Source organism: Astyanax mexicanus, chromosome 19 (assembly GCF_023375975.1).
Source record: "Astyanax mexicanus isolate ESR-SI-001 chromosome 19, AstMex3_surface, whole genome shotgun sequence".
Classification (NCBI taxonomy): Eukaryota; Metazoa; Chordata; class Actinopteri; order Characiformes; family Acestrorhamphidae; genus Astyanax; species Astyanax mexicanus.
The window spans coordinates 18,703,887-18,730,818 of record NC_064426.1 but is presented as its reverse complement, the minus strand read 5'-3'; the positions used below and the strand labels follow the sequence as shown (position 1 = coordinate 18,730,818).

The window sequence follows — 26,932 nt, the reverse complement described above, 5'->3', positions numbered from 1 at the left end:
ACTAACATACTCTTCCATAGCCTTCTCCTCATCACGAGACAATGGGTACACACGAGCTTTGGGCAGTACAGAACCCTCTATTAAATCAATAGAGCAATCATAGGGGCGATGCGGAGGTAACTCAGTAGCTTTAGCTTTACTAAACACATCAGAAAAATCATAGTACTCGGAGGGAATATCAGGGGTATCTACAGAATTAGGGCTTTCGACAGAAGTAGATTGCAAAGAGAGTGAAATTAAAGATAAACAGTTCTCACGACAGAAAGGAGACCAGGCAGTGATGTCTCCCAGGCTCCATGAAATGACGGGGTCGTGTGTCTTTAGCCATGGCGCTCCCAAAACCAGTGGATGTTCTGTGCGTGGGAGCACATAGAGAGAGAGCTGTTCCACATGTAAAGCGCTGGCTTGAAGGGTGAGAGGAAGAGTCTGCAGGGTCACAGGTTTGGAGCGTACAGTCTCTCCATCGATGGCATGGATGGAGATCGACTTGGGGAGAACTTTCGTGGGTATGGCGTGCTCCTCCACCAAATCCAGGCTGATAAAGTTCCCCTCCGACCCAGAATCTACAAGCGCTGAGACACAAAAAACATCCGTTGGAGTGGTAATAATAACAGGCAACACGAAACATTTTTCTTTAAGTTTAGAAACAGGGGTACATACCACGTTAGCGCGTGGAGTACTCTCCACGCGCTGTCCCAGAGCAGACGCTTGAGCAGAATTGGGCCGGAGTTCACAGTTAGCCCTTAGATGATCTGGACCACCACAATAGAGGCACAGGTGAAGGCGTATGCGACGCTGCCTCTCAGCGACGGATAGTCTGGATCGTGTGATGTCCATGGGCTCAGGGCTGGGTGCAGGCGCAAATTCCGGAACTGGATTCCCGGACTGGAGTAGTGCAGGGCGAACCGCAGGAGTGTGGCTAACAGCTTTGGGCTTACGGGAGAGGAGCTGATCCAGACGGATAGACAGAGCGATCAGCTGATCCAGGGTGAGTGAGTCGTCCTTGCATGCAAGTTCTCTTTGAATCTCGGGGTTAAGTCCGTGTCGAAACATGGAGATGAGAGCAGGGTCGTTCCAACCGCTGCTAGCGGCTAACGTACGGAACTCCAGAGCAAAGGCTGCCACAGATAGTTTACCTTGCTTCAAGGAAATCAGAAGCTCTCCACTAGATTGCCCATAGCGTGTATGATCAAAAACGCTGCGAAAAATAGACAAAAAAGTGTCGTAGCTGGATTCAGAAATGCTCTCCCAAATCGCTGTAGCCCAGTCCAAAGCCTTGCCAGACAACCGAGAAATTATAAACCCGATTTTAGCTTTATCAGAAGCAGGAGGTGAGTTGCTAAAAAACACGGAGCACTGGAGCAGAAATCCATTACACTTCTCAGTGTTACCGTCATAGACCTCTGGTTTACACACAGCGAAAACGGGAGTAGTGGGTTTGTTAGGACTGGCTACAGGACTAACCACTGGGCTAGGGTTCTGGGTGGACAAACCCCGGAGGTGACTCATAATATCGGCTAGCTGCTGCTGTTGGTTAACCTGGTGGCGTGCTAGCTCATCAACAGCTTGGGTCACACCAGCGAGCGTTTGCTGGTGCTGACCTAAAAGCCGACCCTGGTTAGCCAAACCAGACTTAATAGACTCTGTATCCGCAGTCTCTGTCATTACGGCCGAGTATCTTGTCAGGGCCAGACAGGAAGGAGACTGGTGCAGATACAATAAAATAACTTTTATTAAAGTTATAGAGTAAACAGGGGTAGTCAACAGAAACAGGGTCAATACCAAAAATGCACAGTGTAGAGAAACCATACCATAAACGGAGGACAGTCCAGAGTTCATACACGGAAAGGCAGTATCACAGGTTAGGCAAAAATCCAAAGTACAATAAACAGTCCAGGTCATACACGGTAATCCAACACAAGGGAGCAGGCAAAAATCAAAGTCGGTAGAAAACAAAAACAGGATCATACACGGAAAATAGCAAGGGCAAGAGAAACGCTTTGTATTGTAGGATTTACCAAACAGATACTCGGCGAGGTGTGAGCGTGAGCATGGTCCTTAAATACTCTGAGTAATCAGTACTCGGGGCTTCCTGGTGGCGTCATGTGACGTGACATGTGATCGGGAGTGTGTGTTGTGTCATGGAGTGGTGCGTTCTGGGTATTGTAGTTGTTACTGTGAGAATCGCAGATAGAGCTGGATGTGGGAGACACAGACGTGCTTTCAGCACCAGACATGACACTAATCAGTATTTGACACTAGTCTGTCAAATAATAATCAGTTGAGACTAAGGTTCTGTAATACTATTAATTAATTTACTGATATTGTAAAAATATAGGAAAATGGTTCTTAGGAGTGCAGTGCATTGTACAGGGTTTTTTTAAGTATTGCCAAACATATCTGTAATAAAAAAATAAAATGAAATGCAGAAAATTACTACTTATTCCTAGAAAGTTAGATTAAAAAGCTAAATTTAGGGGCGCCGAGTGGTCTAGCGGTCTAAAGCACTGCCACTATGAGCAGGAGGTCGCAGGTTTGAACCCCAGCTCATGCAGCTTTTCCCTCCGGGTGGGCAGATAGCGCTCTCTCCCAACATTAGTCCTAGGGTGATGTCCACAGCACAGGGCGTCTGTGAGCTGATGTTCCAGATCCGAGCCGCTGCGCTTTCCTCCAAGCGCGCTGTGATGCTACTGAGCAATGCTGCATCAGCAGCAGCTCGAAAAGAGGCGGAGTCTGGCTTCACATGTATCGGAGGAAGCATGTGTTAGTCTTCGCCCTCCTGGTCTGTTGGGGCATCACTAGTGATAGGGTTGGATAAATTGGGGAGAAAATGGGGAAATTTTGAAATAAAATTATATTAAAAAAGCTCAATTTAAATCCTTGAAAATGGTAGTGACCCATGCTGAAACACCCTCAAAAGACTTTATCTCAACTTTAGGGCACTCGTGCAGGCCTAAATTGTCTTTAATTTTCCACTTTTATGTTGATTAGTTAAAACAACTCTAATTTCCTACCCACCTCATCAAAACTATTATGAATTTGTATTGTTTAAAAGAGTTATAACATTAAAAACAACACAAATTCATAACAGTTAACATAACTGCTACTAAATGTCCTTTTGCAATCGTCATGGGAACATTCATTTGCCACAAAATTAGAACAATGTCTGTAAAAGAACTTAAGCACAAAAAAAAAAAAAAAAAACATTCTGGCAGCAGGCTTTCTGGAGATTTAGCACTTTTTACAGATATTGTCTGGTACACCTGCTGCCAAAAATAGGTCATTTACATTTAATATTAATATATTAATGAATATTTATTGTCTGGGGCTCTGAGGGGTGTAGAGGTCTACGGCTCTGTCACTATGATCCAAATACTGGTTTGAATCCCGGATCAAGCTATTTTGCCATTAGCTGTTAAGTCTTTGCTGAGACCATTAAAATGATGCCAAACACGAAGACATTCACAATTCATACTAACAAGATACATTTCAGATCCAGCATTTAAAAGATTCTTCACCTCAGTAGATATCTTCAAGCAAGAGGTGTCAACTGCCCTTTGGCCAGGCTTCAGACTTAATTTGATTAAAATTTGATTAATGGTACATTCAACACAATGCCCAAGGTGAGGAGCGGAGGTGTGCAAAGACAATTAGGGTACCCCAATGAATAGCCTTACAACATTTATGTAGAAATATAGAAAATTCGGTACCACTTTAAAATAAGACTACCTTTACAAAGGGTTTATAAATGGTTTACAATTAGTGTATTAATAGTTACTAATTAAGTTGTAAATGCCTTAAAAATCATTAATGATCAGTCATAACACATGCGTAAAAAGGGCAACAATGACCTGTTGTTTGCCAAATAGTGAACCCACAGCCATCTATATTGTTGCTCTTTCTACGTATGTGTTAGAACTGATTTGTAATGATTTTAAGGCATTTACAACCTAATAACCATTGATAAATTGTAAACCATTTATAAACCCTTTATAAAGGTGGTCTTATTTTAAAGTGGTACCGAAAATTCTTAAGCACCACTGTATATCAGGAGGCATGTACCGTGTGCCGTGTATGAACGAGGATGGAATAATCGACCTTCCAAATTGGGGCCTGAATTCTGGTCTCTTATATTGTGGAACTTCCAGTGCTTTCAGAGGGCCTGCGACTATTCATCTGATTGGCTGTCCTGTTTCCGCCTGATTAAAACAGCATGAATAAGAAACTGTAGGCTGAATTGTCTGATACGTATATAATGTGCACCACAAAAACAAGCTGTTTTTATAGGCTGATGATAATTGTGATGATGATCTCTTTGATCATGACTGAACCTCTTTCTCTCTCTCTCTCTCTCCAGTCCCACAGCAGAGTAAGAGGCTGAGCACGCCGGCCATTGCACTGCGATCCAAGTCCATGACCTCAGAACTGGAAGAGATGGGTAAGACTTCGGAAATGCAAGGGGAACAAAAAGAGAGGGATACAGAAGAGTAGAGAGAGAGAGAGAATCAGACAGAGTGAAGATAGATGAGCTTGGTCAAGAGAAAGCTTGTGAAAGGAAAAGGGAACGAGTGAGAGAGTGAGGGCGGAGAAGAACAGAGAGCCAAGGAGAAAGAAGAGCGTTAACGAGGAACGAAGACCAGAAAGGAGGGGAAGATATAGGTGAAGAGAAGAGACAAGTGAAGTAAGGTGTTGAGATAGAGGGATGAGACAAAGAGAAAGAAGAGGACAGAGGGGTGGGAAAGGTGTTAAACAAACAACAAACAAAAAAAAAGCAAGAAACAATTCAGAATCTCAATCTATCTCACTGTTCTTTCAGAGGTTCCCCACTGTCACTATCAGCACCCCCACTACAGGTAACCCCCCCCCAAAAAAAATACAACCCCCATACACCCTCCCATCCACCTGTGTAACTGCCCCCCTCTTACCACCATCACTTACCCCAATCCCCCTCCCCCCACCACCTGCCCCCGCCTAAACTGAAGCCCCGCCCCTGCAGGTCGCTCGGCCACCACAGACCCACGTTTCCCAAGCGGCCGCGGTGTGTGTGTGTTGCCGTAGTAACGCTGCAGGGGGTGGGCGTTGCTGGAAAGGGAGACTTGTGTGCTGGCTGGTCTGGACTGGTTCTGAGCATGCTCAGTGTGGGGTGGAGAGGCGGCAGGAGGACGATGGCAAATCCCAGATCAGAACCGTCTCCCTAATCTAATGAGCTTTAATACAAGACGTGCCACCAGTACTGATGAACACACACACACACATACACATACACCTCAGATCAGATCAGCTCCAGCCTTTATAATGCTTTACGTAGAGTATCATCACAAGTTTGGACACACCTACTCATAACAGTAAAGATTAAGGATGTGATGATACACAAATGTCACAGTTTGGACTTCAGGGTTTTGTACAAGGAGATAGAAAATGCAACAAACCCCCCAAAGTTATTGCAAGTTGTTTCACCTATTGTTGTATACAGTGGCTTGCAATAGTATTCATACCCCTTGAACGTTTTCACATTTTGTCACCTTACAACCACAAAATTTTTGCTAGTATTTTGGGGTATATCTCTACCAGCTTTGCGCATCTAGAGACTTAGATTTTTGCCCATTCTTCTTTGTAAAATAGCTCAAGTTCAGCCAGGTTCGATAGAGAGCGTCTGTGACCAGCAAGTTTGTGTTAGATGTCTCAGTTGACCAATGAGATTTAGGTCAGGACTTTGACTGGGATATTCTAACACATAAATATTCATTGATCCAAACCTTTTTTTACTGTAGCTCTCTCTGTATATTTATGGTTGTAGTCTTGCTGGAAGGCAAATCTACTTCCCAGTCTCAAGTCTTTTGCAGGATTATCTTCCAGGACTGAACCGTATTTAGCACCATCTATCTTCCCATCAACTCTGATGTGCCGTTTGTCCCCTTCTTGTGCTGCTACAGTAATAAGCTAAAGTGATTGTAGCTGGTTAGCGTATGTCCTTGCTCCCAAATCTTTTCCATAGGTTTGCCTTTCTAGAGTATTTATTGGTTAAAAAAAAATACCAGTGCTTCAATTTCTGTTGTGTGTTTAGCTCCAGTTTAGTTCAACTGATGTATTCTAGTTTGGTTTTGAGGAAGCATATAGTGGTTGGGGTTTGCATATAGTGGTGTATGCATATCTAAAATGTAACTTTTCTTTTCAGGACACCTTTAATATTAAGAAAAACATACAAACATGTATAGCTCTGGAAAAAAATATTAAGATATGAATTCTGAATCAGTTTCTCTGATTTTGCTATGTATAGGTAAATGTTTGAGTAAAATGAACATTGCTGTTTTATTCTATTAACCATGGACAACATTTCTCCCAAATTACAAATAAAAATACTGTCATTTAAAGCATTTGTTTTTAGAAAATGAGAAAAAGATGCAGAGCTTTTAGACATCAAATAATGCAAAGAAAACAAGTTCATATTCATGAAGTTTTAAGAGTTGAGAAATCAATATTTGGTGGAATAACCCTGGTTATTTAATCACAGTTTTCATGCATCTTGGCATGTTCTCCTCCACCAGTTTTACACACTGCTTTTGGATAACTTTATGCCACTTCTGGTGCAAAAAATCAAGCAGTTCAGCTTGGTTTGGTGGCTTGTGATCATTGATCTTCCTCTTGATTACATTCCAGAGGTTTTCAATTTGGTAAAAATCAAAGAAACAATCACCACACACTGCAGACCATGTGATCATCCATCTTCCTCTTGATTATATTCCAGAGGTTTATAATTTAGTAAAATCAAAGAAACTAATCATTTTTAATTTGTCTTTTATTTGTTTTCCAGCTGTAGGTGTGTCCAAACATCCTGCCATCCATAGACACTTGTTTTGTCAATTATTACATTGCAGTTTCCTTACAAAACCTCTGGAGTTGTCCTCCAACCCACACACAGCATGTGTTCTTCAAACACACAAGTGCACACTCAGGCCTCACTGTCCTTAAGTGCATGTCTGCAGTCCACCATACTGAGTGTGTAGCGTGTCTGGACTGGGTAGCTGAGCTCTCCGTCACCTTCCAAGCTGGATTTTATAATTACCCCCAGTTGTAGCAGAGTGAGGCGTGGACTCGATCCTAAATACAGTCCTAATTAGCAGCTGCCAGTTCACAGTAGGCAAACGCTGTTTTCAGGAGACAAGGACAACTGTTAGCGTAGCACATGGCTGTGGTGATGCACGATTAGATAACAACATTAAAGCCTAGTGTAACACACAGAGCCCTTATATTACACTCTGCGCAAGGTGCGTTGTGATGCTTATTGCTTATTGCTTATTGTCTTACACCCCACCAATAGTCTATTTTCACGCTTTCTAACTGCATCGTTTAAATAGCAAAGGTGTTTGTGAATATATCAAAGCCGATGGGCATGGTGGTCTTAAAATAAGGTGTGTTCAGTTTTCTGGTGTATTGCTATCTTGGCAACAAAAAACACAGGGGCACCACTGACTGAAAACAGTTGCTACCTTGCCAGTGAATTGTCAACAGGCGCATTTTCAATGTACATACACACCCGGTCAGTCTCCTCTGCTAAGAAGCGCATAGCAGAGCACACCCGACTTTTAAGAGAAATGGCAATTGACACACTGATTGGTTAATTTCATGTTGTGGCCAAAACACACCCATGATTAATTTAGAGAATTAGTACATGCCTTTTGCATGTTTTGAACTGTGCAATGCATAGTAACATGATCCCTTAATCAAGCTGCACAGTTGACGGCTCACCTATAGTTTGCTAAATTAGGGCCCACAGTCACAGTGAGTCTGTATGTAGTCAATCAGCAAAGTCCTTTGATCTCTGTGCAGTGAACTGCAGTGGAGCTAAGGGGCAAAAAAGTAAAAGGAATGGAAGCTTATACTTCACTAGTTAGCATGGTGGTAATATAAAGCTCTGAAAAACAAATAAAAGACCACTTCAGTTTCTGAATCCATTTTTTTTATCTTGCTTTTTATAGGTATATGTTTGAGAAAAAAAGAAAATTGTTGTATTAGTCTGTAAACTACGGACAACATTTCTCCCAAAATCCAAATAAAAATATTGTCATTTATTGGGCATTCAGACCTCAAATAATGCAAAGAAAACAAGTTCATATTCATAAAGTTTTAAGAGTTCAGAAATCAATATTTGGTGGAAAAACCCTGGTTATTTAATCACAGTTTACTTGCATCTTGGCATGTTCTCCTCCACCAGTCTTACACACTGCTTTTGGAAACTTTTATGCCACTGCTGGTGCAAAAATTCAAGCAGTTCAGCTTGGTTTAATGGCTTGTGATCATCCATCTTCCTCTTGATTATAGTTCAGAGCTTTTTTTAATCAGGTAAAAATCAAAGAAACAATCACCACACACTACAGACCATGCTTATGGAGTTCTTGGTTCCATGCAACAGGCATTTTTAAGGTCCAGTTGCATACTTAGTATTAGTAATACTAACTAGTTTTTGAGTTTATATGGTATAGTGTATAACTGGGCAACAAAGGACTGGAAAAATAACAGGTACTATTTAAAACAGCTGCTATAGGATCAATTTGCAACTAGCTGAAATCCAGAGGTGGAAAGTAACTACTTACATTTACTTACATTACTGTAATTGAGTAGATTTTATGAGTAATTTGTAATTTTTAAAGTAGTTTTTTAAAATAGGTAATTTTACTTTTACTCAAGTACATTTTGACACAAGTAATTTACTTCACTACATTGGAAAACTCCCCGTTACTGAGTAAAAAATAAAATGCTGGGGACAAAAAAAACAAATTGTCTGAATAAAAAAAAAGAGTTTTGTTTTCCATGGCAGCGCAGCTGAACTTTTCCCAGCAGTGTTTATTACGGTTAGTGGGAGAGACGCTGTGTGAATCAGCTGGGGTCTGTGGGCTTTCATGTTCTTTTATGATATTTCTTTAAGTTTTTATTGGGAACATTAAACAATCTGCTTGGAGGTTAAAAAGAACATGTAAATAGCAGTTAAAGCATAGCAATGGCAAGTTAAAAAATAATAATGACCTGTAAAATGATAAAAATACGGTTTATAGTCGCCTATATGACCATAACCTTTTAACAGTAAAGAAAAATAATGGATCATAGAAACCTGTGCCACTTGTTATTGAAAATGTTTTATGGGGTGGTCTGAACAAAAACTGCCTGAAAGGTCCAAATTATTACATTTAATAATTATTTATTATTTATGATTTGTTGTACTTTTTTTTTACATCAAATAATTAAAAGTAACTATGTAATTTTTACTCAAAGTACATTTTAAATTGAGTACTTTTTTACTTTTACTCGAGTAGATTTTTAGATGGGTACTTTTACTTTACTTGAGTAGAATTTTAGCAAAGTAAAGGTACTTTTACTTAATTACAATTTTCAGTACTTTTTCCACCTCTGCTGAAATCATCTGACTACGTATAAAAAGAGCATTTTAGAAAGGCAGAGTCACTCATGGTTCCTGTAAACCTGCCAATCTTTTAAGAACCGGCCTGTGTTTCCTCTGCTTTAAGTAGTCACTCACTATGTAAGTGAATTTTAGCGCATTCCACAAACCGGAAACAGAGGTCAGGGTTTTTCTTGTGATGCTTTTTGGCCACTCACGTCACAGGTGCGTTTGTTCCAGACTAGCAAGATTGTAGGACCAGGACGGCACGACTTTTATGGCCTAGAACCTGTGATTTTGCGGTTAAAAAGCACAGAAACGTACAGGAACTTGGCACCAGCACCGGCACCATGCCCGTGGAAAAGCCCCCTTGGATGCAAACTATGCTACAAACTGTCTAAAAACCCACCATCTAAAGTACATATCATCAAAATAATTTCAATGGACAAGGCTGTCAGTCAATATTGGATGCTTGGGATCTTCAGGCCCTCAGGTAGCTTGTGTTGCTTATTGAATGCAGTCACATCTTCAGAGCTGTGCTCTAAAATTCTCTTGACAGAAGAGACAGTTACTTGTACCGAAGCATGATACACTCTTTAATATGCTCTTGATTTAGGGACAAAAAAATAAAAGGCCAGGTTTACTTTAAACAGTAGTGGTGGGACTAGGATTTCAACGTTTCCAAACTGTAAATGATGCATGTTAATCGCGTGAGATAGCTGTAAGTAAACTGTGCAGAAACTTCAGACAGGGACTTTGCAAATTGTTGTCTTACCGGCCATTTCCTCTCTGCGTCTTCATAACCTTCTAAATACGTGTCAGGTGTTAAATGCATGCTAGTGACGTGTCACCTTCTGCCATATGCCTATTCTAATGCGCTGAATTAATCGCGCTCTGGCTCCTTCACCTTATTTCCACCCTCTCACCTCTACACACACCGCAGTGTCCCACCTCTCCTGGCTGCTATGAAACGAAGTAACTGTGATCTGCAGAAATATCGCACTAGGAGATCAGCTGCAGTCTGGAATGGATAGGCAGGTTTATGTTTTAATGCTTTGAAGCCTAGGATGGATTTGAGATCGCAGCTAAAGCTTACTGCTGGTGTGCTTGAGCTTAAGTACGGACTTTGTGCTATAGGGTGACCATTCATTCCTATTTTTCCCGAGACGTCCTTTATTTTTGTGGTCTAAGAAAATGAAGATTTCAGGATTTCATAAAGAATTTGCGTAAAATCTATTTAATATCGTAATACATTTAAACTATTGTCTTTTGTAACTTACAGTACTTTTTGCACTATAAGGTGCACCGGATCATAAGGCTTACTGTGTGACAATAGTAAGGAACAGGGGAGTCGCCATGTTTTTCTTCTAATTCAGCAGGTCTCACCACTGAGTGATGGTGGAGGTAACTAACGTAAAGCTAAGCTAAGTAAACAAATCTGTAATTCTTAAAAAAAAAAAACATTTTTAAGTAAAACGAATGCTGGATGTTAATCTACACAGATTTCTCTCCTGAAAACTGTTTATTTGGGTGAGTAAAGCGTTTATTTCCGTTTATTTACAGTAAGCTTAGAATTCCAGATTTCCACTAAGGCTGGGTGCAGAAGCATTAGCATTAGCTAGCCACGGTTAGCGCTTGTAAACAGTGCCTGACAGTGCTACACTGAGGAACTCTAAGTGTTCCGGTAACCCAGAGCGATATTAGTTAGCAGTTGGTCCCACATAGCTTGTTTTAACACAGTAAACATGCAGGCTACAGTCCCATATACTTACCTCTGAACAACGAAAGAGCTAGTGCTTAGCACAGTTAGTGGCTAAAGCCAATGCTGCTCCAGCAGTGCTAGCCGGGATTAGCAGCAGGCTACAAGCCTATAATATTCACTTCTGAATGGCGAAAGAGCTAGTGCGGTTAGCAGCTGCAACAACTGGAAGTAAGTTTTTCTCGCACCCTCATTCAGGTGTGTGATGTTTAGAGGAGTTCCTACATTTACAGCCCATTTAAAATCATCCCACAGCATCTTGGATTTAGATCCAGACTTTGACTTTTATTCTTGACCTCTATTCTAGAACATTTAAATATTCCTTGGTGGGTTTTCTGGAATGTTTTGGGTCATTGTCATGCTACATGGTCCACTTCTGCTTCAGATAGTGTATTCTGTAATAAAGGGCTTGCCAGACTTGCTGCGGAGAACTTTAGTTCTGCGGTGTTTTTTTTTTTTTCTTCTGTACAGCAAGTTTTGCTGCTTCCACTTATCCCATGAATAACTAATTTTTTGTCTCTTTTCAATGGCAGATTACCTGCAGCTAATGTGGTGCACCTGAATCTAATTTTGCACATTTTAAGTAGCAATAAATGTGGGTGTGTCCTTATGTTTTCCTCATACGAGAATGGAATTTCTGTTAATTATATTGAACAAATAATTCATACAAGACATTTGTCCAATTTAATCTTATTTCCCAATACCGTCAACTCAATTTATGTTTTAATATGTTAAAAAGACAATGTTTTTTTTTTAGGCTGTTTATTATTGTTGGTCTTAAAAGCAAATGCTTATGTGTAATATTTATTAACATAGATGCAATTTTTTTGAGATATTTAATCCCTTCCACCCTCACACACAAACACACACAAACACACACACACACACACACACACACACAGCATCACAGTCCTAATTAAGACCTATCTGAAGTTCCCCGGCCACAGCATTCCAAATCCATCCAAACAGTGGACGCCTGTGTGTTCGCTTTATTAAAAAATAAAATAAAATAATTATCTGAATGTAAAATAAATCAATTGTCCTGAACAGCCAGCACTCACCTGCACTATACATACACACTCTCTATGCACAGACCTAACTCACTGTATCACTGAACCCTGCCTCTTCTAAACCCTCTTCCTGTACATGTGTGCTCTTCCCACCTGTGCTCTAACCCCTCTGACCCCTCTCCTCTCTTTACCTGCTGCGGCTGATGCCATGCAGTCGACAGAGGTAAGAGAATCCTCCTATACTTTACCTCTCTGTCCTGGGACAGGTTATGGTCTTTTTGAGTCTATATATTGTGTGTTTTGCTTATGATTGTGTGTGTGTGTTATTCATATGTTTTTAAAGAATGTATGTTTGTGTGTTCGGGATGCACTGTACATTTAAAAGAAAAACTGCAAAAAATCCATTGGGAAAAAAATAGACAAAATATATGTGAAATAATAAAAAATAAATAAAAGACCACTTCAGTTTCTGAATCAGTTTCTCTGATTTTGCTATTTATAGGTATATGTTTAACTAAAATAAACATTGTTGCTTTATTCTATAAACTAAGGACAAAATTTCTCCCAAATTCTAAACAAAAATATTGTCATTTAGAGCATTTATTTTCAGAAAATGAGAAATGTCTGAAATAACAAAAAGAAAAGATGCAGAGCCTTCAGACCTCAAATAATGCAAAGAAAACAAGTTAATATTCATAAAGATTTAGGAGTTCATAAATCAACATTTGGTAGAATAACCCTGAAACCCTGAAACAGTTTTTATGCATCTTGGCACGTTCTCCTCCAACGGTCTTACACACTGCTTTTGGATAATTTAATGCCACTCCTGGTGCAAAAATTAAAGCAGTTCAGCTTGGTTTGATGGCTTGTGATCATCCACCTTCCTCTTGATTATACTTTATTATAGTTTTAAATTTGGTAAAAAAATCTGGCTGTTAGTATGGCAGCTACACTGTTTCAGCTGTGTCTCTTAGTATAGCGACTTTAATATAGCTTTTAGCATGGCATCTACACTGTTTCATCTCTGTCTGTTAGTATAGTGGCTTTAATCTGGCTGTTAGCATGGCAGCTACACTGTTTCAACTGTGTCTGTTAGTATAGCGACTTTAATCTGGTTGTTAGCATGGCAACTACACTGTTTCATCTGTGTCTGTTAATATAGTGACTTAAATCTTGCTGTTAGCATCACGTCTAAACTGTTAAAGCTGTGTCTGTTAGTATAGCGCATGTAATCTGGCTGTTAGCATTGCGGCTAAAACGCTCCAGCAAGGCCGACTGCTGTGACTTCATATGTTTTTTCAAATTAAAAGCCCTTAACAGAATTTCGTAATTGCTATTTCATGACACTTCGTGAAATTCTGAAGCAGCATTTGTCTGCTGTAACGTTAAACATGTCTTAGTGTTCAGTTAAAAAAAGACAAAAAATGCATTTAGATAATTGAGTGTTGAAAAAAGTGGCAAAATAAATTAAAATCTGTGAATAAAAGTGATCAGTGTATTCTGTATTTTGTTATTCTGTCTTCAGCCAAATATTTTTAGTTTTGTTGAATTTTAAATTAGGGAAACAAATGATAATTTCAGTGCATCCCTTGTGTGTGTTTGGGTAAAAACAGGTGTATGTAATTACTGCAGTATAGCGTAGATCATGTATAAGTATAAATATAGATAAGGAAGTAAGTGCCACCTGCATGAGCGAATAGAGAGCTGCTGCTACTCTACTAGTGTTGTGACTGAACCTCACTCACTCACACTCCCTCTGCTTCTTCACAGCTTCAGCCCCATGGAAAAAAAAATCAGGTAAGGCGCCATGGCTCAGAGAGAGCCTGTAAATCTGTTTATGAGCTGCATCCACAAGCAGGAGTCACCATATGTGTGTGTGTGTGTCTGTGTCTGTGTGTGTGTGTGTGTGTTTACAGAGTTCGAATCCTCACAAGCTACAGAGAAGAAGAGGACAGTCTATCAGATGGCTCTGAGTAAGGAATATTTGCTGTCCTAGACGTATTAGACCATTCGAATGAATGTTTTTAGCTAACTGTGAAGAAGTACTGCCAATAGAATAGGACCCTCTGGAGCAGATAAACATAAACATGAACCTATTGGCACCGTATATAAAGTCATAATGCCAGTTATAAAGCCACCTGTACTTTTGGAATGAGTTGAAGTTGAAGAGTAAGGGATGGATGAGGTGGGGTGGTGATCATTCAACATCTTGACCTCATCATCCTGGCTCATGTCTTAAATGCAATCAATCAAATACCCACATCAATTGTCCAAATCCGTTAGAAAACCTTCCCTAGACAGTTTGAGACTAGTTACTCCCAACAACAGCAGGATAAAATATTTTTAAATAACCTTGATTTTAAAAGAGAGAATAAATGAGCAATGTCCCTAGTTTATTTTTGTCCATACATTGTGTCTGTTGTGTTTGCTGTGTAATTAATAATTTTAAACGATTAGGTGCTTTTTGTGTAGGTAGCAAATAAAGCAGAGTTAGGCAGGAATTGTTTGTTTTTTTGTTGCTTCTGGGCTCCCCCTAGAGTCTAGGAGTGTAATTCGTGCTTTAAGTCATTTCTAAAGGACATGCTTTACACATGCACTTCTGGACAAGTTAGATAGCAGCAGTGCAGTCATGAGTCGCAATGATTGCAACACTTTTCTTTCTCACACGTTACTTTCCAACAATGGTTATATGATATTTAAGCATAGAAATGATGCACAAAGTTGCTTTAAAGCTTCAGGATTGTTCCTTTATTATTATTATAATAATATTCTAAAAAAAGTATCTTGGTCATTACCAATCTGAGCCTAAATGCTGCCACTGCTCATTGAAACTTTGGTGGAGCTGCAAGAGATCTCTGTCCAGAACTGTATAACGTTCCAATTTGTTTAAAATCATGCTTGTTTCATTTCAGAAGTAGTAGGAAGTAGCACATTCACGAAGTGTCCTCCTTTTCAAAACTTGTTTCTTTCTTTTCTCAGATAAACTGGATGAGATTTTAGCCGCAGCACAGCAGACCATCAGTACCAACGAGACACCAGTGCCACGGACTCAGGGGGTGAAGCGGGAGAGAGGCCGAGGCTTTTATAATGAGGTGTGTGGTGTGTGTGTGTCTGCTTTGGATGTGTGTTTATGGTGATTTCTGTGTATTTACCAGCGAAAATGCCATGTCCACAGTTTTTACAGGCTCAGAATTACAGCACCCTCTGGTGGCCAAAAATGACACGTTTTAAGACATAAGATATCATCTGTGTCAGACAGAAATCTTATCTATGCAGTTTGGTCATTTTTCACTTCTTGGCATAATGTGAATCTATTAGTTCTTTATATTGTGTTAGATGTCCATGATGAATGGACCAATAGAAATGCTTGATAAGGACTTGTTCTTTTTACATTGACAACTATTAAAAAAGTAACACATTTCACCCTATATTGCACACTGCTCTTTACTTTCTTAACTACTTAATATTGACACAGTTAGGATCATACACTTTGAAAGAGAACCCCATAAAAAGTAGTAAACTAGGATTCTTTGTGTTTTAAGAGCATTTTAAAATGTATAATTATTCTTCTAAAATACTAAAATAACAGATGTTTAACTTTTTCCCCCTTCCTTCCAATCTTTTTCTTCACCAGCAAAATTTTGACCAATCAGGGATGGGATTGACGTCATCTGGGGCAGGGTTGGGATTCGACCGTGGCCCATTTGTCTCTGGCCACGCTCCCCAGCACGGTATGCTGCGACAGAAGTCCATCGGTGAGGCTGTCCGTCTGCCTGTCTGTCTGCTCACTTGTCTGTCCGTCCTGCCATGGTGCCGTCTGTCCGTGGTGCCTTTGCTTCTAGAGTGCCACACTCAATATAGCTTTGGGTGCAGTAGTTTGAATAATGGCTTAAATCCTGTGAGCTTTCACGTCTTCATTTTCCTCCACTGATTCAGTCTGGAATTATCTTGCTTGTCTAATAAGTACAAACACAGAGGCTCCTGAGGCTGACGTTGGGAGTTGCCAGACTGAATCACTGGACAAAAACACAGTGAACTCTCACAAGAATCAGGAGGGTTTGTGCCAGGCTACTATTGGCTACTATTGCTTTTCTTTCCCAAACACATCCAAAGTGGGATTGGAGCAAACCTGACAATACCGTCCATGCTTTGGCTGTTTTGGTAGCATCTTAGATAAGAAGTTAAACTGGGTTTTGGGAAGTAGTGCAATCACTGACCACAGTCACTTCACTTATTATTTAACTGCATGCAGTTTAACTTCATAGTTAAGCTGTGTTTTATAATAATAGCATTATACATGATTATTAGTCTTTCTAAGGAAGCTTAAAAAAAAAAACACGGTGCAAATCTTTCTTTGGCTAACTTAGGACTTAATTCCGCTTGGATTTAAAACTTTGTGTACTTTTTGTCTTAGTGCATGCTGCGTTGTAGTTTTAGATCGCTGCCTATTGTGCTTTGTGTGTCTTTCTTTTTTATGTTTACTGTAACACAGACATTCACTTTGCAACTAACAAATACAAGTAAGAACTGACAAAAAAGACCGCTTTGCTGCAGTAGAGTACTAACCTCTGCCTGTTATTAAGGATATCACTGTATAATGTGCCCAATAATGATAAACAGACAAGCTGGTGAACAAGCAGACAGACCGACAGACAGACAACAGAAGTATTACAAGATGGACTTGAATTCCATTTTAATTTCAGTGGTTATAGAACTTATTTTATTTTCCCCCTGTGGGTTTTTTTCTATCTCTTTTCCTATTCCTCCATGTCTATTCGACCTTTTCTATGGTCCTGGCTTTCACTCTCTAACATTATTGTCCTAAAACTTTTACTTAAGTTTTCAATCTTTCTTTCTTCTCACTCCTTTCATCTCTTGCTCTTCAGGGGTTCCAGAGGAGGAGAAGCAATTTCTTCATCCTCCAGCCATGAAGTTTGCACGAAGCCTCTCAGTCCCTGGCCCAGATGACATTCCCCCTCCCCCCACCACGGCACCCCCTGATCCTCCTTTCTCCTCAGCACCCCCTCTTGGCTGGAGGGGAAAGACATCCCAACAACCCTCAGTATCAGTTTCCCAGTCTACCTCCACCTCGAGCCACTATCAGCTTTACTCTCAGTCATCTCACTTTGCTCATGGACCCAGAGATAGGTCGCCTGGACCCCCTACAAGCTCTGCAGCAGCAGACCATGCAACTTCTTACTCCCATGCCCAGTCTCACTCCTCTGTCCCCAGTAGGACTGCCTCCAGGAAAGTGGTGGGTTACACAGGAGATTCAGCGTCGGCTGGAGGTGCAGCAGGAGCACGATCGGCTGGTTTGAGGAGAGGCTACAGCAATGCAGTCCCACCCACTAGTGTGGCCACAGTGATCCCCCAGCAGCAACAGACCACCCAGAGCCAACCAGCAAGGACGGAAAGAGGTGCAGCTGGATCGACAGCAGCAGCCGGAGTCCCAAAAGGAGGTGTGCGAAGAGGCAAGGGACCACTAGTCAAGCAGTCCAAGGTAGAAGACCTCCGTTCTGGGCAAGGCACGCTAGTAGGGAAAAGTTCTGTGGAGAAAAGCTCTATCCCTATCCCTACCATCATCGTGAAAGCACCCTCCACAAGCAGCAGTGGACGCAGTAGCCAAGGAAGCAGTGTGGAAGCAGAGCCTCCACCTAGTAGTGAAAGTGAAATTTCCAAACCTCCACCTGGAGCACCACCACCTGCCCCTACAATGCCCCCTCCTGCGCCACCCTCCATCCCTGCACCTCCACCCCCTTCACTTCCTCCTTTGCGGGCCCAAGAGAGCCTAGACTTTACCAGCCAGTTTGGGGCTGCTATTGTGGGAGCAGCTCGTAGGGATCGCGAGCGCTTTCACGAAGCCCGTCGCAAAAGCGCCTCCTTTTTCCTTTCAGCTGAGGAGGAATTAGCGGGCAGCACTGGAGGACTAGGAGGAGGAACAGGAAGGAGCCAGGTGTCTCAGCAGCCCCAGCAGCAGCAACTTGGCACCCAACCTTCACCACGCCTGAGGCCCTCCAAATCTATAGATGAAGGCATGTTCTCTGGAGACACCTTCATTCACCATGCCCGTAGCATGCCACCTGCCTTTGGACTGCCTGAGTACTCCACTCAAGCTCCATCAGGGGACTATCAGCCCAAGTCTGTTCCTGCTGACTTTTACTTGGCAGGTAGCCGTCAGCAGCCACAACAGCAGCAGCAGCCTCCTACCACCACTTTCATCCATCCCTTAACAGGAAAAGTCCTGGACCCTTCATCTCCCCTGGGACTTGCTTTGGCTGCTCGGGAGCGTGCCCTGAAGGATGATGGGCGCATGCGCAGGGAGAGGGGTGAGCACCACTTCAGCCGCCAGCTATCCAGTGTGGGAGCCTTCCCTCCTTCTCACTCCGTTGCTCCATCAGCCTCTGTCAGCTCTTCCGCCGCTCAGTCCTCTAGCTCTTCCTCATACCTCGTCACTTCATCTTCTTTGGCCGCGACTACGCCTTCCACACGACCTCCATCACCCAGGATCCTGAGGGGAACAGGAGGAGGTTGGGGAGACGATGGAATGGCAGGGGAACGAAGTGAGAGGGAAGCACCTGGAGCAGCTCCTTCATCCCGGGAAGGACTAAGGGTCCGTTTCTCTGAGGATAAAACTGTCCACACACACCACTACCAATCTCAGCACTACCAACCCACCCAGAAAGAACGGGAAAGGGAACGACAGAGGGAACGTTCACGGGAAAGGGAGAGGGAGAGAGAGAGGGAACGTGAGATGGAAAGAGTTCAGAGTCAGCAGCAGCCACAGCCATCTGCACAGCCAACTACTCAACAGCCTCGGAGACCATCCTTTTTGAGAATGGAAAGTGAGGCTGGAGCATATATTCTGTCCCTGACTCCCCCTTCACCTCCAGCCACTGCTGCACCCACACACCCAGGAGGGGGAGGGACTGGGGGAGAAGGATCCAGTGGTGGTGGGAGTCTCATGGTCCTCCCTCCTCCTGCACCATCAGTAGATGCAGATGATGAGTTTGTGTTTGCCGATCCTTTACCACCTCCCCTGGAGTTTGCTAACAGTTTTGACAGAGGAGCAGGTTATTCCGGGATGATGGCTAACAATGTGGCGATTAGGCAGCAGCAACAGCATCGTCACCCCCCTCCACCTCCACCACCTCCTCCTCCACCCCCCCAAAAAGACACTTTCATAACCGGCTTCCCCGCCCACACACCACTGCCCTCTCCACAGGCCGGCGACTCTACCGCCTCCAGTCTTACTTCCTATGACAGTGAAGTGGCAAATCTGACTCAGTCTGCCCCTTCACCATCTCCATCCTCTCCCAACCCTCCTCCACCAGCTTCGCCTTCCAGATTGCAACCTTCTGGCCCTCCTCCCCCTCCTTCTGTGTCTCCTCCTCCTCCACCTACCTCATACCATAGACCCTTCAGCTTAGCCCAGTCTCATCATCTCTACAACAGCGCTCCCACAACAGGTCGTGCTTCTTCCCCCACACCTCCACCTGTCTCAATCCCAGCTCCCCCTGCATACCGAGGACCTCCTGCTGCTCCTTCAACGGCTGCCACGTCTGCCCCTTTGAGGGGCACCTTTACCCTGTCCACGACCGCAACCTGTGCTACAGCTACAACCACCACTGCTAGTATTGCTGCTAGCACTGCTACTGGCATTGCCAGTAACATTGGTATGACCCCTTACACCCAGCGCATTGCAACTGTTTCCACAGTGGCTACAGGAAGTGGTAGTAGGCGGGCTAGTGCAGAGCACCACCCACCACCAACCTCAGTGTCAGGCAAGAGTGGGGAATCCCAGGAAACTGTGGTGGATTCTGGAATCGAGGAGCTGGACAGTCGTAGCAGCAGTGATCATCATCTGGACAACATCCTTGCTCTCAGTGGAAGGGAGAGGTTGGAGAGAATGGGCATGGGAAGTTTGGGTGGAAGCGGAGAGAGAGTGGGAGGAATGGTGGAGAGTGACAGGTTAAGTGGAGCAGACTTCTTGGAGTCCTACATGAGTTACCTGGATGGACAGACTTTTGAAATGCACAATGCCAAAGCAGCCAGCCCCGCATCCACATACCCGAAAACGCAGCGGTTTAGAGAGGGCAGCCGGGCCGGTGACCTCAGAAGGCAGACAAGCACGGCTCCTCCAGCATACCACAGGCGACGAGAGGAAGAAGAACCTGAAGAAGAGGAGCCAGAGGAAGGAGAGGAAGAAGACGTGAGCACCCGGGATGGATATGGGATTAGGGAAGGACAAGGCTTGGCACGCTCATCTGTAATGTACTTTGATCGCCCCCGTACCCCTGAGATGAAGCCTCTTTGGGGTGAAGGGTCAGGGGGGGCAGGGCAGGGCATTGGGGACAGTGGAACTCAGGCTGGAGGAACGTACATGGAAGGACGTAAACTCCATCCTCCCATGTCCGGCATGAAGGCAAGCATCATTAGTGAACTGAACACCAAGTTACAGCAGAGAAGCAAAGGAATAGAGAGCTGGGGATCACAGCGATCACTGAGCAGACACAGGTGTGTATGAGCATGTGTCCAGTATGTGTTAGACTGAACTACTGCGTCATTGTTCATGCATGAGAAAAAAGCATTGGACACAATATCTTTGACTACAGTGTATTGTGGGTATGAAGGTAAGAAGAATGGGAACCAGATCACCATTTCCAGACCACCACTTCTAATGAATGTTTTCAGCTAGTGCAGTCATTGCTGATACAGGTATTCAGTTGCAGTTTCAATTTTGAAAAATAGTCAATAGAATAGGAAGCTCAGGTCACTGAACCCAACACCACTTTTTGGCTAAAGGGTTGTAAGTCCCCCGTCTTTGGACTGTGGAACTTTACCTTTAGTATAAAATAGAAGTTTGTTTATATCTGTACACCAGCAAGGTGAATCTATTGCAAGTAGATATGCTGATCACCTCTATGTTAATCAGATAGGAGAACCTGTTAGGAGAGTTAGGAGTCTTGGCCAAGGACTATTATCGGTATAAAATGATGTGCTTGTCCAGCCAGGAAATTAAACCCTAGTCTAAAGCAGAGAAGACAGTGTTGTTTGCCACTGCACCACACCGACTGCATGTTTCTGTGATCCAAAGCAACAGTACATTGGATAAATACATGCAGAAGTAATGTTTGCTTGCTGACTATGCTAAGGACATGCTAAGGACCTTGCATGGATTTTCTAACCCTATGAAATGTCTTGTCCCATCCTTGCCTGCTCCTTGAGTGGTAATGGCTTCCTGAAACATGCATGAGATTGTGGTTGGGAGTCATCTCTGAATCGATCTGCATCCTCTGTGCGTACTCTGTCATTACATGTGCGTCTAAATTGTTTCCTCTTTTTGTGATTTCTGCTTTTATCCCTCTATCCATGTACATCTGTCTGTTCGTCCTCAGACACAGGTAACTGCAACACTATGCACTATACAGTTTGTTTCTTTCTGGATCTGTGGTTCAGAAACCTGGTCTTGGAGTGCTCTTGCTCCGCATGTTTTATTTTGCCTTTCTGTAACACACTTGACCCAAGTAATTAGCTAATTAGCAAACCTATTTTTGAGATGAGGTTGGTGTGTTACAGCTGGGAACACAATAAAAATGCTGTATGAGCAAAGCTACTTTAAGGTCGGAAACAATTGGCCTACATGTCTCTTTGTATCATTTTCCTCTATTTATCATGGTTGTTCTTTCTTTCTCTGTCTTAATCCATTTTTCTCCAACTCTTCAGGTTCTCAGAGGACTCCACAGGTGCCTTGAGTCCGCCATCGGTCCGCTCGCCTTCTCCATCTCCTCTTTCTCAGCCTAATCTGTCTCCCTCTCCCACCGCCTCCTCCCAACCTCCTCTCTATCCGCACTGGGCTCGTTCGCCATCTCCTCAGCCTCCAGCTGCCACGTCTCAGCCACCTCCAGCCCGCTCCCACTCTCCAGTCTCCCCTTCCTCTGCTTATGCCCCATATCCCACCTCTCCCAAACACAGGCCTGTGTATCGCACCAAAGCTTTGGAATTTCAGTTCATCCCAAGCCGGGAGTCCCGCAAGGCAGAGTCCCATCACTCGCAGCGCCGCAGAGCACCAAGTCCACTTATTTCTCCCTCAGATCGGCCCAAACTTGGTCCGCCACGGCCATCTTCCCTTCCTATCCTTCCCACCACACCCCTCTACAGCAGCCTCTATGACCTCCGGGGCTCCATTACCCCTCCGTCGCCCGCAAACCCTCTGGGTGACCCCTATTTCTCCCCTTCTCCACCTCTGTTTGCCCCTTCTGGTGCACCACCACCTCCAAATTCATCTTTGGTTGTGTCTCGCTCCCTCTCGCCCACCCATTTTCTCTCTGGGACATCCTCCCCACCCCTCCACTCAATAGCTCCACCCACATGCCTCAGTTACCCCCACTTGCCCCCTCCATCGCCCTCCAAACCCTTTGCATCCAAGCCCTTGCCCTACTGGACCAAGTACGACGTGGCTGACTGGCTGGCCTATCTGAACCTGGCCGAGCACAGGGAGCGCTTCCTTGACAACGAAATCGATGGCACGCACCTTCCTTCCCTTACCAAGGAGGACTACCTGGACCTGGGCGTGACCCGGGTGGGCCACCGCATGAATATAGAGAGAGCGCTCAGGAGGGTGATGGACAGGTGAGAAGAGAGAGCGAGAGAGCAAGTGAGAGAGGAGGAGAGGCGAGAGAGTGTGGAGAGGGGCGAATAACAGTGGAAGTGCATGAAAACTGAGAACATCACTGAGAGAGTTTGCTACTGCATGAGCTTGAACGATGGCTTGTATAGAAGGGAAAGGGGACGGGAAAGAGAAAGGAATCAAGAGAGCGGAGTTGCATGAGAGGAAAAATGAAAGATAGGAATAGAAAGATGAAGTAATAGGAAAAGGAATAGGGGGAGGATGTTTGCACGAAAGACAAGAGAACGAGGTTCTGTTCCTTGATAAAGCCTTTCCACTTTCCCTCCTGTATCAGGCTATCTAGCTCTTTTCCCATTTCGGCTCTCTCCCCTCGGGATGGACGGACAGAGAGGACAAGGGATGAGGGCCCCCGGCGCTGAGAGAGAAAGAGTGGGAGTGAGAAAGAGTGAGAAAGAGAGGAAGAGAAAACGTTGGGGGAACACTTGAGGAAGCTCAAGCAAGCGTCTGCTGCTGCTAGCCAAGGCTGACCCATTCCTGGATTAATGAAAGCCAAGAGGAACACCACACCATCATCCACCAGGGAAGAAAAAGAGGGAAAGAAATGAGGGAAATATCACCACCCCCGCCCAGGGTCATCGATTTTCCGGACCACAATCCAGACACACCTCACACTTCACCCGCAGATATAGACACATGGTACACTCACACCCTGTACATACACTAATCAAAGCAAGGCCTGATGTGATTAATACAGAAACAGGGAATACTAACAACTCAGAAACGTGACAGTAACATAACTGAGCCAAATATTTTGAGAGAAACAATCGAATGCTCTGTTACGTTCTTCGGTTTTATTCATTTAGATTTTTGATTTGTAACTCTTATCTGTTTTGTGAGTCTTGGGAAAATGGAATGGATAGAAAGAGCGATAGCGAGTCCTTGAGTGGAGTCTTTTTTTCTTGTTTATTCTCGGCCTTCAAGTTCGGTCCGCGTCGCTGACGACTTTATGCCTTATTCTCCCCTGTCCCAGCGGATTTGGTTTGGTTGAATTTTGCCTTTGACCAAAAATCCAGCTGAGAGGCGAGAATCCGCCCGACTTCTGGCGCAGCCTTCTCAGACGCTGCTCGATTGGTAGATTCCCAATTGACGAGAGAAAGAAGCTGATTGGTGGAGGCCAAACATAGGGAATAATGACATGACTGGTTTTCCTACTGCAAGTCATAAACAGCCGTGGCCAGTTTACTGCCTGATATATACTTGCTGAGCGTGTCGATGTGTGAACCCCTCTTTTGAATGCGTTTGGTGAGTGTGTGTCTGCGTGTGTGTGTGTGTGTGTGTCTGCGCGTGTGAACGCGTGTGATGTTTGTAGAGGTGTGAATGTGTTCAGTTTTTCAGTTTTTACCTCTGTTTGGCTTTGTGCCAAACCTCTTTGCTTTGGTCTTGTGCTGACGTTGTATTTCACTAGAACTTCTTTACCTTCTCATGTCATGAACTGACATATACGTAAATATATATATATTATATATTATATATAAATATATATATATCTCTATACAGACTGGTCACTGTATTACACACCCGTAGCAAAAAATAAGTGCCCAGACCAACTGAATAGACACACACACACACACACACATACACCCTCTATACACTTGCAAACACACACACATATACACACATACATGCACGCACGCATATCTACAGACACACCTACAAATATGAACACACAGCTTTTATTTATATTAGAAATATGGGACACCTAAATATATATCTATGTATGGATCAAAGCTGAATGACAATTAACAAAAAAGTGCAAAAAAAAAACGTCTAGAAGGAAGATACCAACAAAAAAGAAACGCTGAAAAATTGATCAATGTTTTTACTACGACAGACTCTCACAGCGTACAAGTGACTGCTCTACCATACAGAGGTTCAGGAAAGAGAGGGAGGCCAAAATCTCTCTTTTCAAACCACTCCCCTTCCACTCTTCCTCCTTCCAAAAAAGCACTCTTTCCAAGGAGGCGACGCAATGAGGAACGTGCATCCAGACGCCCTGGGTCCACAGGAATACATGCTTATATGTTTTAATATGACGATTGTTCTTATAACGAGTTTTTAAACTTTAAATGGATCTGGAATACTCCTATTGTTATAAAAAAAGAGAGATTTATTGTTATTTAGTGCAGTCATTCTCCTCAGTGTCCTTCCTGTTATCCATGTGAGGTTTTGGGTTACTGCATCACAGCTTTTCTGTTTCAGTGGTGAAGGTTTGCAGGCTTTCGGTCTGTTTCTTTTTGTCTCTTTTGGACTCGAGGCCTCTGTGACTTACTGTTTGGAAACTTTACATTCTGCTCCCCTTTACCACGCAGTCAAACCGAAAATGAACAAAAAAAATGCCGCTATATGCAATGACTATCAGTGAAACCACTTCTTTAAATGTGAAAAACACCTGTACTGTCCCACGTGGAACTCTACTTTTGCACCAGGTGTGTGGTAAGACGAAGCTGGCCACTCTCAGCCCTCAGTCCTCCCATCATGCAGTTGCTCCATCAGTGAAAAAAGGGCTTTTCCATCCCTTCTCCTTTCCTCTGACCAGTTAGCAAACTTGTCCCCCTTTTTCTTTGGTCTTCATTTCCAGGGGTTTGTTCCAAAGTTTGGGGAAGAGTTCTCCTCATCCATTTATTTTCCTACAGAGATAAAGAAACGTGAAAGAGAAAGAGAGAGAGCGAGAGAGAGAGAAATTTATTCATCAGACAAAAAAAAAAAAAAAACCCTAAGCAGCCGCTATGTTGAACAAAAAGCTGGAAGGAGATGCTGGTGGTGGTGTTGTTTGCCGATAACAGTAAGGACAATGAAACACATGATCATCCTAAATATGGTTTGAGATGTAAAGAAAAAGAAGTCCACCTTCTAAAGAATCTCTGTCTTCCAAATAATGTTTAACATGAAAAAAAAAGATCTTTGTTATTTATGCCCAATGCTTTCTACACATCCTGTCACAGTCCTCGTGTCTGTCTCGCTGGGATCATACTGTACTTTTGCCACGCGGTCTGAGGTTTGGTAGCTACAGTGTCTTCTTGCACTTTTGCAGCGGTGGTTCTCACAATAGACTGGACAGCAGAAGGCCTGTTACACACTTGAGTTCACACTTGAGGTTGTGTTTGTGTGCGCTCATATCGTTGTTGTGATGCAAAAACCTTGTGTCCAAAATGGCAAATTGGACACAAGAGAAGTTTTTTCCATTTTTAATGGAAGTCAGTGTAAAAATATTTTATTTTATTTTATTTTATTGTCATTTTGGAGCATTTTTATTGATCAATTCAAAGGTTTTTGCATGGCAGTAGATTTTTCAGTAGACTTTTTCAAATAATACATCTTGGAAATGATATTGGGCCCTATGGTGACATTTTAACGTGTTTTTTTTTTCTTTGTAAATTTGTCAACAGCCTTTACTTTCATATGGTTTCATTGTCACTTCACTTAAATTCTCCCAATATCCCAAACAGTACAAAAAAATAGTCCTGCCAACTTAAAGTAATAAAGTATTTGATAACAGAGTTTTCTTTTTATTATTATTATTATTAACCAGACTTAATAGTTAGTTAATCTAACGTTCTTCTAACTCACATGTTTATCTTAGGCATCTCAGTTTGGTCAACAATACAATTTGAGTATTGCCTCAAGCCCATTGGAACATGAACTGTAGCTGAAACTCATGATATCTGTCTAAGATGTTTAGTCTGTCTTCTAGGGCCACTCTAGAGCTGTGAATTGTCCCTAAATAAACTTTTTCTATTCTTTTACCACATAAATGTATATCATTTCACAGCTCAGAGAGAGTCAGGAGATCATACATGTTAAACCTAATAAACAGTAAACAAACTGGGGAAAAGTGGGAGGTAATACATATCTAAACATCTTATCTTACACAGTGTTTAAAAGAAAAATCTGGTGTGAAATGGACTTGGGATGTAGTGAAACCATAGACTGTATACAAGTATGGACAGGATGACAGCGAACAGTTGAAAAGTGAAGCCACTACATCTCTTACGCCCTCTGGTGGCTGGCTCCAGTACAACTCATAACCCCACCTATTTCTATGCATTTGAATTAGAGATTACAGAATTTTTAATCTAAAATTACAA

The 26,932-nt window shown here is 42.9% G+C and overlaps 1 protein-coding gene across 1 annotated transcript in view; it reads left to right on the top strand.

Annotated features, from left to right (window-relative positions):
* Window positions 1-26,917, top strand: part of shank1 (SH3 and multiple ankyrin repeat domains 1) — a 267,279-nt gene extending 240,362 nt beyond the window's left edge. Inside the window, exons 19-27 of the mRNA XM_049467895.1 lie at window positions 4,358-4,438; window positions 12,375-12,383; window positions 13,931-13,957; window positions 14,077-14,133; window positions 15,140-15,252; window positions 15,795-15,915; window positions 17,047-20,674; window positions 21,884-22,789; window positions 23,122-26,917. Of these exons, the coding sequence (XP_049323852.1) occupies window positions 4,358-4,438; window positions 12,375-12,383; window positions 13,931-13,957; window positions 14,077-14,133; window positions 15,140-15,252; window positions 15,795-15,915; window positions 17,047-20,674; window positions 21,884-22,789; window positions 23,122-23,206 (5,027 nt within the window). The 3' untranslated portion in view covers window positions 23,207-26,917. The remainder of the gene's footprint in view (window positions 1-4,357; window positions 4,439-12,374; window positions 12,384-13,930; window positions 13,958-14,076; window positions 14,134-15,139; window positions 15,253-15,794; window positions 15,916-17,046; window positions 20,675-21,883; window positions 22,790-23,121) is intronic.
* Window positions 26,918-26,932: the final 15 nt, after the last annotated feature.